Consider the following 13,251-nt stretch of genomic DNA (forward strand, 5'->3'; position numbering starts at 1 on the left):
CCAGTAGTTTTACTTGATGATTCAAGGGGAATGGGTAGATGAGGCAGATCCTGCAGCAAGAATAGGAATTGGGCAAAGAGGACAAAGAAGATAAATGGTGGAAAGAAAAAATTAGAAAAGTGAAAGAAATCCAAATAAGATAGATACTAACACTGGTGGCCTTTTTTTTTTTTTAATCTTTATAATATATAATGTGGTTGGTAGCTTTTAAATATTTCAATCATATTTCTGAAATGAAACTAAAACAAAATCTCTATTTTCTGTTGTATACAAGGTATCTTACTGATGTGATATCTGTTGAGATACCTATCCAAAAGCTACTAGATCCTTTGTTCTTTTTCATGTAGTGAGCATGAACTTGGAATGAAAAAGTAAAACTTTTCTTACAGTGTTATTTTTATGTTACCTTTTTTCCCCTATGTTTAATCAGGATAGAATGAATTATACCATTGTAAAGCATTTATGAGCTCCTTGCAGGTCTGTATAAACAAAACCTTGTTAGCAGAGGATCAGTGAGTGTTGGTTAAAAGTCGCTCAAATTGAGAAATTGGAAGAGGGTTTATTTTTGAAAAACAAAGTTCTGCATAAACTATTAAATGGTAAAACTTGAAAATATACCTTCATATACTGATGAGAAAGGGTATTGAGGAAATGCTGCAAAAATTGAACATGGGAATCTTAAGATGAAAAATTTCAGGGAAGAATTGGATTTTACTGAGGTTTGTTCAATAAAGAAATTACCAGTTGAAAAATTGAATCAGTAATCAACCAACAAAAGTCCCCAGACCAGATGGTTTCACAGGTGAATTCTACCAGACATTTAAAGAAGAGTTAATGCCTGTTCTTTTTTTTTTTTTTTTAAGGTTTTATTTATTTATCTGACAGAGAGAGATCACAAGCCAGCAGAGAGGCAGGCAGGGAGAGAGGGGGAAGCAGGCTCTCCCCGCTGAACGGAGAGCCTGATGTGGGGCTCGATCCCAGGACCCCGGGATCACGACCCAAGCCGAAGGCAGAGTCTTTAACCCACTGAGCCACCCAGGTGCCCCAATACCTGTTCTTTTTAACTTATTCCAAAATATAGAAGAGGAAGGAAAACTTCCAAATTCATTTGGTATTCTGATACCAAAACCAGGCAAAGATACTACAAAAAAAAAAAAAAAAAGAAAACTAGGTAGTATCTGTGATGAGCATCGATGCAGAAATCCTCAACAAAATATTAGCAAACTGAATTCAGTAGTATATTAAAAGGATCATTCACCATGATTAAGTGGGATTACTTTATTTATTTTTTTAAAAGATTTTATTTCTTTGACAGAGAGAGACGGCGAGAGAGGGAACATAATCAGGAGGAGTGGGAGAGGGAGAAGCAGGCTTCCCACTGAGCAGGGAGCCCAACGCATGAAGCTCGATCCCAGGACCCTGGGATCATGACCTGAGCCAAAGGCAGATGCTTAACAACTGAGCCACCCAGGCACCCCTATTTTATTTTTTTTTAAAGATTTGTTTGAGAGAGAGAGAGAGTGTGTGTGTGTGTGCACATGTGAGCAGGGTGAGGGGCAAAAGGAGAGGGAGAGAGAAATTCTGAAGCAGACTCCCTGCTGGGTGTGGAGCCCGACTCAACTCGGGCCTTGATCTCTCGACCCCAAGATCATGACCTGAGCTGAAATCAAGAGTGGACACTTGACTGACTGAACCACCACCCAGGTGCCCCAAGATTAAGTGGGATTTATTCCATGGATGCGAGGGTAGTTCACTATTCTCAAATCAGTCAGTATAATGTATCACGGTAATAAGAGGAAGGATAAAAACTGTATGATTATCTCAATAGATTCAGAAAAGGCATTTAACAAAAATACAGCATCTCTTTATGATAAAAACTCAACAAAGTGGGCACAGAGGGAACATACCTCGATATAATAAATTCCATATATGAAAAATCTAGCTAACATATTCAGTGGTGAAAAACACAGTTTTTCCTTTAAGATCAGGAACGAGGCAAGAATATCCATTCCCACCACTTATATTCAACATAGTACTGGAAGTCCTAGCTATGGCAGTCAGATAAGAAAAGGATTTAAAAGGCATCAGATTGTTAAGAAAGAAGTAAAACTGGCACTATTTGCAGATGACATGATAATATATATAGAAAATCGTAAAGACCCCATCAGAAAACTATTAGAACTCATAAATGAATTCAGTAAAGTTGTAGGATACAAAATTAATATATAGAAATCTGTTGCATTTCTGTACACTAACAGACTAACAGAGAAATTAAGAATTTACAGTTACAACAAAAAGAATGAAACTACCAAGGAATAAATTTAACCAGAGAGGTGAAAAACCTGTACTATGAAAATTAAAGGACATTGATGAAAGAAATTTAATATGATGCAAATGGAAAGATATAGCATGCTCATGGATTTGAAGAATTAATATTGTTAAAAATGTCCATACTTCCCAAAGTAATTTACGGATTGAACGCAGTCCCTATCAAAACACCAATAATACTTTTCACAGAACTAGAATAAATATATCCAAAGTATATGTGGAACCACAAAAAACCTCAAATAGCCGAAGCAATCTTGAGAAAGAAGAACACAGCTGAAAGTATCATAACCCCAGATTTCAAGATATACTACTAATCTATAGTAATCAAAACGCTATGGTACATGTCATGGAAAAAAGTAAAGCATAGGGAATATAGTCTATAATATTGTAGTAATGTTGTGTGGTGACTCTGGTTATTGTGGTGAGCATTGAGTAATGTATAGAGTGGTTGAATCAGTTTGTTGTACATCTGAAGCTAATCAAGCATTGTGTATCAATTATACTTTTTAAAAAAGATTTTATTTATTTATTTGACAGATCACAAATAGGGAGAGAGGCAGGGAGAGAGGCAGGCAGAGAGCGGGAAGCAGACTCCCCACTGAGCAGAGAGCCTGATGCCCGTTTCAGTCCCAGGACCCTGAGATCACGACCTGAGCCGAAGGCAGAGGCTTAACCCATTGAGCCAGGTTAACCCAGGTTCCCCTCAATTATACTTTAATAATTTTAAAATTTAAATTTTAAGATATTTTAATAATTTAAAAAATCACCACTTGAGGGGCACCTGGGTGGCTCAGTGGTTAAAGCCTCTGCCTTCGGCTCAGGTCATGATCCCAGAGTCCTGGGATCGAGCCCCTCATCGCATCGGGCTCTCTGCTCAGCGGGGAGCCTGCTTGCCTTTCTCTCTGCCTGCCTCTCTGCCTACTTGTGATCTCTGTCTGTCAAATGAATGAATAAATAAATCTTTTTTTTTAAAAAATCACCACTTGAGAAAATTGAGTAATTTGTTGCTCAAATTGAAATTGCTCAAAATTTCAAAGGCAAAAATATAAAAAAGACTGATGGCAAAGGACTTGATTTACAAACTTGAATGACAGTCCTAAGATCAATGATTGGTATATAAAGAGGGAATATGTAAATTACTCCTAGTAGTGTGAAAACATGGCAAGTTAATAGTGTAAGGGAAGGAAAAATTACTGAACAGAGACAATATTAATGTTTTTGAATCTAGACTGACTATAAAAGGTATCAGAAAGAAATAGGCAATCATGATAAAGAAAGCAAAAAAGTTGAGTATAGCAAAATTTTAAATGGGAAAGATTAGGAAAACATTTACATTTTACAGTATTTTTATTTTGATATTCAAATGAAAGAACACTAGATAACTGATGGATATTAGCTGGACCTTTTGGTATAATAATTTCATAATACATGTAAATCACACCCAACTGTGCTGTATACCTTAAACTTACATAGTGATACTTGTCAATTATTTCTCAATAAAACTAGGGAAAAAAGAACACCGATAGCCATTGAAAATGTGGAAAGAATGATAATGCAAGATAAGACAACACATTTCTTAGGTTCTTAAAAATGTATTTATGATCCTGGAGTATTTTTCTAATAAAAGGTCTATAAAGATAGATGTAATATATATATGAAAGATCTTAAAAGTCTTAGGAAGAGAGTCGCTATCAGTATTAAAATTTCAACCCACTACTTAGTAAGCATAAGAATGGAAATGTTAGTTCTCTCTTTATGTGGTATAGGAAAGGTAATTAAAAACTGGATGTTAATCAAGATCTTGGCTTGATTAAACAATTCAGTACAAATATTGGACAAAGTTTTTTTTTTGTTCTTGTCTCACATGAATTGCAAGTATTTTTCAGAGTTTATTGCTTTTTTTAAAAAAAATCAGGTTTATTATATTTACACATGCTAATATTGACACCATTTTATGTTTATAGCTCTGAGTTTTAGTAGTGGTATGCCGTTGTGGAACCACTACCATAAGTGTACTTTTAAAAAGAAAAAAAAAAAAAGTGTACTTTTTAAAAAAGAAAGAATTATGGGAATGGGTTATTTATATATTTCATATATATATAAATTAATATAAGTAATTGCTGAAATTTGTAAGGATTACAAAAAATATGCATTAGAAGTTATATATGTGTGTTTCATTTGATTTAGTATGTTGTGTTATACTTCCTGTTAGGTGTTCTAAAGTAACTTGCCACCCAGTTGTTGTCTTTATGTAACATGAGAACAACCATTGCTGTGTGCTCATTACCCATATAATTCAGCACCTTTGGAGTTACATGGATGTACATTTGCAGCAAGTAACATTTTGACCGCTTCAGGGTTACTTCTAGACCACTGTAGTTTGAATATACACTTATACTTGAACTCCTTCAGATCCTTCATTTAATGATAAAGGATGCCCAACTCTATTACTGGAAGTTGCATCAGGAAATAAATTCACTTTTTTTTTTTTTAAGATTTTTATTTATTTATTTGACAGAGATCACAAGTAGGCAGAGAGGTGGGTGGGAGGGGAAGCGGGGCTTGATCCCACGACCCTGGGATCATGACCTGAGCCAAAGGCAGCCACTCAACTGACTGAGCCACCCAGGCGCCCCTCAAGTAGAGATGTTATGTAGACATTCAAATGTTTGATTCTGGACTTTAGGAGAGGGATTGGGATTGGAGATAAATTATTGGGCAATTAGTGGCATAAAGACATATTTAAAGCCATGCAACAGGATGAGGTCATTCATTATTAGTGATTAAGACCACATAGGTAGTAAGTGGCAGTTAGGATTCAAACTTAGATTTGAGGGACCACCAATTCTGTCCGTCCAAACCAGATTACTGAAACATACTTTCACATTTAGGTAGGCTAACACATATTTTCTTAAAAATTTTATCATTATGGGACTGATAGCAATAATAGTTCATAATTACGGTGATATTTTAAAATACAGTAGTATTTTAATACGGTGTATTATAAAATACAGTAGTATTTTAATATTATTGGCAATTATTTTAATATAATGTAGTTTAGTGATGCCTCATCTATAGACCACTAGTAGTGAGGTAGATAAATTTCAATTTTTTGTTACTAGCACATAATTAAAGAAAAAAAAAACCCTAGAAATTTTTTTGTTGAAGATATCTTTACTTCTCCTTCAGAAAGCTAGATTATTGGGGCGCCTGGGTGGCTCTTGGTTAGGTGACTGCTTTCGACTCAGTCATGATTTCATGGGTCCTGAGATTGAACTCCTCATTGGACTCTGAGCTCAGAGGGGAGTCTGCTTGAGATTCCCTTTCTCCATTTCCCACCCCCTTCCCCATCTCAAAATAAATAAATAAATAAATTTTAAAAAGCTAAATTATTTTAAAAGTAGTAAAGTTAAAATTAAATCATGTTGTTAATACATTATTTGGGTAGTCAAGTGTCATTTGTCCTAGCACCACAGTGAAATCCTTTGCTTTGATACCATTTTGGTTTTGCTTCTATTAAAACACTTAATAAATTGTGTTGTAATTTATGTTTTGTGTCCATGTCTTAGGATATCTTTCACGTTCTTACATCTCTATCATCTAAGCACAGTTCCTGGCACGTTGAAGACCTATTGTATTTATGTAGTGAATAAATTAACGAATAAAATGAATATGATCAGTTACACGAATATTACACTTTAATGCATTACCACTTTAAAAAGCAAGTCACACAAGTAGCAAATTATCATTTAAAAGGTTTTTTTCCCCATATCTTACAACAGAAACTCCAAGTTAAAAACAAAATAAATTCTATCAAGTTGAGGTAGGATTTATTTATGTGACTTTTTCTTTTAAATAGAGGAATAAAATGTTTTACAAAGTAGTGTATATTCTGCCATACAAGTTAAATGCTATTCACGTTACTTTCCTTTCTACTTTTGTTTTAGGCCTACTGAACTAGATGCACTGGTATTTGGCCATTTGTTTACCATTCTTACCACACAGTTGACCAATGATGAACTTTGTGAGAAGGTGAAAAACTATAGCAACCTCCTTGCTTTCTGTAGAAGAATTGAACAGCGCTATTTTGAAGATCGTGGTAAAGGCAGCTCATCTATCAGATCATCTTAGAGATAATGTCTTAATTTAGCCATTATTTTTTAAAAAAACTTAACATGAGCTATGTTACTTGAAAGTTACAGTAAATAATGGTATTGGAATTTTAAAACCAAAAACACTGCTTTTTGAAACCTCAGAATAAATTATATAATGCATCCTATTCATGTACTTTATACTGTTAAAATAATTCTGAATGATTTCATTTGATATGTTGTACTCGATATCTTGAAATTTTTGTTTTCTTGAAACATGTATGCATATAAAAATAAAGCTCAAAGAACTATATGGCTGGTGTATTTACTTCTGTTTGATCTTTCTGAAGCCACTCAGAGCTTTTATACATGGAATAAACTGTCTTTTCTAAGGCAGAGAATTTGTGTTCCATACTTTTAAGATGACTTTAAGAGATACATGGTGAACCTGGGCATGGGAAAATTGTTCAAGTATGCACTTAGTGTAAATAATTACAAAGCAGTTAAATCCTGGAACAGATTACCATTTAAGAGCATTCTTCATATTTAAACCTAATTGAATTTGTAAACATTTCATCAGAGCAGCTATATTTTTATATTTGGTAAAGGAATAGTTTCAGAGACCTTATTTTTTTGAGTCAAGAACATTTTAATAATATTTTATTTCTCTTGTGGGGAAGGTGGGAGTATAGTTTTCACAGAGGTATCAACAAGAATTTCTGTATAAGCATTAAGGATCATACGTTTTGTCCCTTTCAATTATTTTAATATTTTGTAAAAAACCAAGGATGCTTTAAAGAGATGTGAAAATCATATCATTTAAAAAAAAAATCTAGAATAATAGTACTTTTATATTTTCTTTTTGTGTAACATCAGGCATTTTTACCTCATTTAATCCCTACTAAGACACTATAATGGATAATATTCCCAGTTTACAGAGGAAGGAATGGTAGACAAAGCATAGTGTCTTGCCCAAGGTCATAGAGCTAGCAAGTAGTAGAGTCAGAATTCAAACATTGGCAGTCTGGCATCTGGTTTGGCTTTTAGTGAATACATTTTTTGTTAAGATTATAGATTTATACCATATAAGGGATATATTAGGTTCACCTTAGTCTAAATCCCATATAAACTTTGGGTAATCTCTTTGGACTATAGTGCTACTTATATAGCTTTCCTAAACTAATTAGTTTTGTAATGTGTATTATTAAAAAATGCCAAGTTACCCATGTTTTTGCAGAACTCTTATGATGGTTTTTTTGGGGGGGTATATATTTTTGTATATTTGTTTTGTACTTAATGATGCCTTTTTCTTTTTACAGAAACATTCATTTAATTGAACCCAAACCATTTGTACTTCATTATATGAAATCTAGACTTTTTTCTTGGAGTTTTTTGGATATTAAGATATTCCATAAAAATAAGTTGTATTTTTATCTTTACTATTTGGCTGTATTCTTATTTTGAAATGAGGAACATTGGGAGATAATGGTTATTATTCCAAGTTGAGTTATTTACTCTTCCTTAAGACTTACTGTATGTATGGGTCACTCTGGGAGGTCTTGTTTTTCTCTAGCGTGGAGTAAATCACCATCAAAACAATGCATTAGAAAGTAGAAACCTTGATTATCCTATTATGGTGATTCAGTTACTTCCTTTTATCTTTTAAATTTGGGTCCACAAAGCCAATTCATAGTAGCTAAAAATGATCACTGAAAAGCTAGTTTGCTGTCTAAAAAGTTAAATGTTTTACTGCCAAAATACTTAACGTGTGTACTGAATTTGAGAATAACTAGCATGATCCTTTATTTGAATTAAAATTTATTTATTTATCTATCTATTTATTTATTTGACAGAGAGAGAGAGAGACAGCAAGAGAGGGAACACAAGCAAGGGGAGTGGGAGAGGGAGAAGCAGACTTCCTGCAAAGCAGGGAGCCAGATGCCAGGCTGGTCCCAGGACCTCAGAATCACCACCTAAGAGATGCTTAACGACTGAGCCACCCAGGCGCCCCTATTTAAACTAAAATTTAAATCATGAGTAGTGAGAAAGTTTTAAATCAAGGTAGAGACAGTCCACAGTGTCATTTGATGACTTCTGAATGATGTGCATTATTGGGTTTAGCATATCTTCTATGAAAACCTTTAGAACAACTTGTTACTTTTCAGTTGACTATTGGATAGGTAGACATTGTATTAATTCATTAGGAACCCAAATCCAGGAAAAGTAGTATAAAATGTCAATCTGAGAGATTTGCTTAATGCATCTTGACACTTTTTTTTTTTTTTTTAAGATTTTATTTATTTACTTGAGAGAGAGCAAAGTAGGGACAGAGGGAGAGGGGGAAACAGACTCCACTGAGCAGGGTGCTTGACATGGGATCCCATCCCAGGGTCCTGGGATCATGACCTGAGTCCAGGAAGGCAGCCACTTAATAGACCGAGCCACCCAGTTGCCCCCATCTTGATACTTCTTTAGTGAACAAGTAGTATTTTTCTTACTGTTGTGTATGATTGTCATTTAATCATGGGGATTTAATGGGGATGGGTAGAATGTAGCTGTACATTGAGATATTTCAAGATACTGTATTCTAAAGTAAAACTTAATAACTTTTTTGAACTTATTTTAACTTACTGTTTTAAAGTATTATATAACCAGTTGTTATGAGCTAATTTATATATTTTATAGAGTCTTAAAAGGAAATGTTAAAAAGGTAGATGATATCTAGACTGATAATAAATATTTTCCTAATCTGTTCTTAAGTTCCTAAGAATTGCGATTGGATTTCTAGCTGTAGGTTTTGTTTTGGTTTTGTTTTTTCCTTATGTTTTTGTCAAATTACAGTAATTGAATTTGTGATAAAACTGTAGTAGATTCTTTGGGATTTTCTATCTTGACAATCCTGTGTTCTGTGACTAGGAATAGTTTTATTTAATTCTTTCTAATCCATATGACTTTTGCTTGTATTGTTTTATTTTATTGTTGGTTTTGCCTACAGCCCTGACTAGGACTTCTAGTATAGTTCTGACAGGAGTAGTGAGAATGGACATCTTTGCCTTATTCATGATCTTAGGGGGAAAGTATTCAGTCCACTATTAAGTGTGGTTGTAGGCTTTTTTTAGATGCCCTTTATTAGATTGAGAAGGTTCTTTTCTGTTTCTAGTTTGTAGAGAGTTTGTGTATGTGTGTTTAAATCATGAATGAATGGTATATTTTATCAAAGTCTTTTTCTGTACCGATTGAAATGATCATTTTTTTTTTTCTTTAGTGTGTGGAAATGAAGAGTTACATTAACTGATTTTCAAATGTTGAATCAGCTTTATTTTCCTGGGGTAAATCCTGTAGGATGTGATTTCCTAGATGTTGTTAACGATTTTTGTGTCTATATTCATGAGAAATGTTGGTCTCCAGTTATCTTGTAATGCCTTGGTTTTGGTATCCTGTTAATGCTGGCCTCATTAAATGAGTCGGGATGTATTCCTTCCTCTTAGAAGAGTTTATGTTTGTATTATTTCTTCCTTAAGTGTTTGGTAGAATTTACCAATGCAGGTGTCTAGCCTTAGAGATTTCTTTGTTGGAAGATTTTAAACTTAAAATTTTAACTTATTTAGTAGATTTAGGACTATTTAGGTTATATGTTTCCTCTTGAGTGTGCTTCAGTGTGTTGTGTGCCTTTCCAAGGAACTTACTTTTTTCTCCACATTGTTGAATTTATGGCCATAGAGTTCTTGGTTTTCCATTATCTTTTTAATGTCTATAGCATCTGTAGTAATGTCCTTTCTTCCTTCTTCATATTTGTAATTTTTTTCTTCTCTTTTTCTTAGTCTGGTTAGAGATTTATCAGTCTAATGATTGTTTTTCCAGAAATCCAGCTTTGTTTCATTGATTTTTAGCCTTTTTATATCCTTTTATTCAAAATGTTTTTCTTATAAACAACTTAGAATTGGATCTTGGATTACTGACAGTTTCTTTTAACTGATGATGTGTTTAACGTGTTAACATTTAAAGTAATTATTAATGTAGGTGGATTCAAATATGTTGTCTTGCCAGGGACTTTTTATTTGTTCTACTTGCTCCATGTTTCTTTTAACTCTTCTTTTGGATTGTTTTTTTTGTTTGTTTGTTTGTTTGTTTGTTTTTAAATGCCATTTTATCTCTACTGTTGGCATATTACTTATACATTAAAGTTTTTTTATGCTGGTTACCCAGAGTTTACAATATATTTTTTAAATCAGAGCCTATGTTCAAGTGATATATACTAGCTTTACTCCCAGTCTATGGCTTATCTTTTCATATTCTCAGTGATGGTTTTAGAAAAGCAGAAATTTTTAATTTTGATGAAGTCCAGTTTCTCAAATTTTTCTTTTATGGATTATGCTTTTGTTGTCATATCTAAGAAATCTTTACCTAATGCAAAGTCCTAAAGACTTTCTTCTGTTTTCTTTTACAAGTTTTATTGTTTTAGCTCTTATATCATTAAATTCTGTGTTCTGTATTGAGTTAATTTTAGTGGAATGAAGTAAGAGTCTAAATTGGGGTTTTTTGCCTATGGAGATACCATTGCTTTTGTTTGGCACCTTTTGTTCCATGTGAGAAACAGGGAAGAAGGATCCAGGTGGGGCTTTTGTGCCTTTACTGCAAGGGACCACAAGGGACACTTTCTTGATTCCCACCATGTCTCCAGTTTTTTGTTTTTTGTTTTTTTTGGTAAACTTCCTGTGAGGTCCTTAGACAAGAGCCTATGCGTGAATGTGAATTCTTCTTTTGTTTTTGGCCCCAAGGGTTTTAATGGTCTTTTGTGAGGCCACACTCAGCTTTTAGCAATTAATTAGAAATTTTAGCTCAGTTCTTACCGTTGACCAGTATTTTTAAAGTCAACAAATGCTTTTGTATCTTCCCTTCTTAGGCTGGGTTAGTTGGCCCTGTAGTCTCAGCTCTCTACTGGTCAAGAACCGAGATGAATTTGTTAGGTGGTTCATCATTATTCTAAGGATGGGAGCAATGCTCTTTTCATCTTTCTGCATTCTAAAAATGGAAATCTGGAAATCTAGGCTGCTTTTTAATCTTGAGATAAATGCTCATTTAGAATTAAAAGTACTAAATTCTTAAAGAGGTTTTATTGTGTAAAATTTTAAACATGGAAAAAGGAGAGAAAAAAAAACACAAAACTCCTGTGTACCTATGAGCCACTCCCTTGCCTCAGTTGCTACCAACTGAGGGCCGTCTATAATCCCATTCTTTTTTATTTGCTTTACTTAAAATATGTTGTACATAAGTTCATAGATGTTTGCTTTTTAAGATATAATATACACGTGTTCCTTTTTGTTACTACTGTTGCTATGTAGATTATCGCCACACCTTGATTTAAAAATAGAACACTTACTAGTATCTGGATGATCTCTATATGACACTATTTTCACCTGATCCCAGCTCTTTACCCTCTTTACCCTAATCACACCTCTTTACCCTACCCTAATTGGAGGTTGCCACTCTCCTGAGTTTTGTGTTAATCACTCCCTTGATTTAATTTTGTTGCTTTTGGTCTTTCTATAAATGAAACCATACTATATGCATTGTTCTGTTTTGCTTCTTTCACACAATATTTTCTATGTCTTCTATTTAGCAGTGGTTAATTATACAGTTATTTTATTCACGAGTGTAACATTTGATTTCTGTGTTCTCCTGTCAGTTGACGTTTGGTTGTGTCCAAAGTTTTGCTGCTATAAAAATGTTGCTTGTGAACAATCCTGTACATATGTCTTGGTATAAATGTGCAACAATTTTTCCAGAGCATATACATAGGAGTCCAGTTTCTGGGTTGTCAAGTAATGTATATATTTAACTTTACAAGGTAATTCCAAATTGTTTTCATAAATATTGTGCCAGTTTGCAGTTTATACTTCTCTTTTTGCCAACATTTGGAACTATTAGACACTTTTTTTTTAAACATGGTTATCATTTGTACTTTTTTTTTTTTAAGATTTTATTTATTTATTTGACAGCACAAGCAGGGGGAGCTGCAGGCAGATGGAGAGGGAGAAGCAGGCTCCCCCCTGAGCAGGGAGCCCAATGTGGGGCTGGGAGCCCAATCTGGAGCTTGAACCCAGGAGCCTGGGGTCATGACCTGAGCCTAAGGCAGACGCTTAACCAAGAGAGCCACCCAGGTGCCCCTATAATTTGTATTTTCATGATTACCAATGGGCTTAGTATAAATTTATATGTTTATTGGCCACTGCCTTTTCTGAGTGTGTGATATGACTACTTAAGTTGGCTTTGCCTGTTTTTCTGTTGGGTCGTTTGCCTGTTCTTAGTAATTTATGGGAGTCTTATTTGTATTACAGATATTAATGCCTACTTGGTTGTAAGTGCTACAAATATTTACTCCTAGTTTGTGGTTTGTCTTTTCAGTCCATTTGTGGTGTGTTCTAATTTACAGAAGTTCTTAAGTTTTATATACTTGAAGTGTTGGTCAGTCTTTTTCTTTATGATTTGAGTTTTTTTGTCCCTTGTTTATAAAAAAGGAAACTCTTCCAAATCCTTATGTATAATTCAGGGTTTTAGTGTCCCATCGTTTGTGAAAATAACAACTTATTATTTTCCGTGGGAGGTGCACCTTAAGCCCTTGAGGCTGACTTATTTTCTGTATTTTAACTTATCAGGTGGACACAGTCTTGAGGAACAATATGGTTATGGTGGATCTGAATGTCATAGAGCCCATAACTGGAAACTAAATGCGTTGTGTGATATTGAGTAAGATATTTCTGTGTATTTTAGTGTTTCCCTTGTAAGTGTTGCCTACTTTATTCACTTAGGGAAGACCTAAAAAAAAAAAAAA

General features: G+C 34.0%; 1 protein-coding gene across 2 annotated transcripts in view; it reads left to right on the top strand.

Annotated features, from left to right (window-relative positions):
• Positions 1–6,732, top strand: part of LOC111144877 (metaxin 2) — a 68,862-nt gene extending 62,130 nt beyond the window's left edge. For both annotated transcript variants that reach the window (XM_022499451.1, XM_022499460.1), the window contains one exon: positions 6,276–6,732. In XM_022499451.1, coding sequence (XP_022355159.1) covers positions 6,276–6,459 — 184 coding nt within the window. In that variant the 3' untranslated portion in view covers positions 6,460–6,732. The remainder of the gene's footprint in view (positions 1–6,275) is intronic.
• The last annotated feature ends 6,519 nt before the right edge of the window (positions 6,733–13,251 follow it).

The sequence above is a fragment of the Enhydra lutris genome, unplaced genomic scaffold (genome assembly GCF_002288905.1).
Source record: "Enhydra lutris kenyoni isolate GAN:26980312 unplaced genomic scaffold, ASM228890v2 scaffoldscaffold1, whole genome shotgun sequence".
In the NCBI taxonomy this organism is placed as follows: Eukaryota; Metazoa; Chordata; class Mammalia; order Carnivora; family Mustelidae; genus Enhydra; species Enhydra lutris.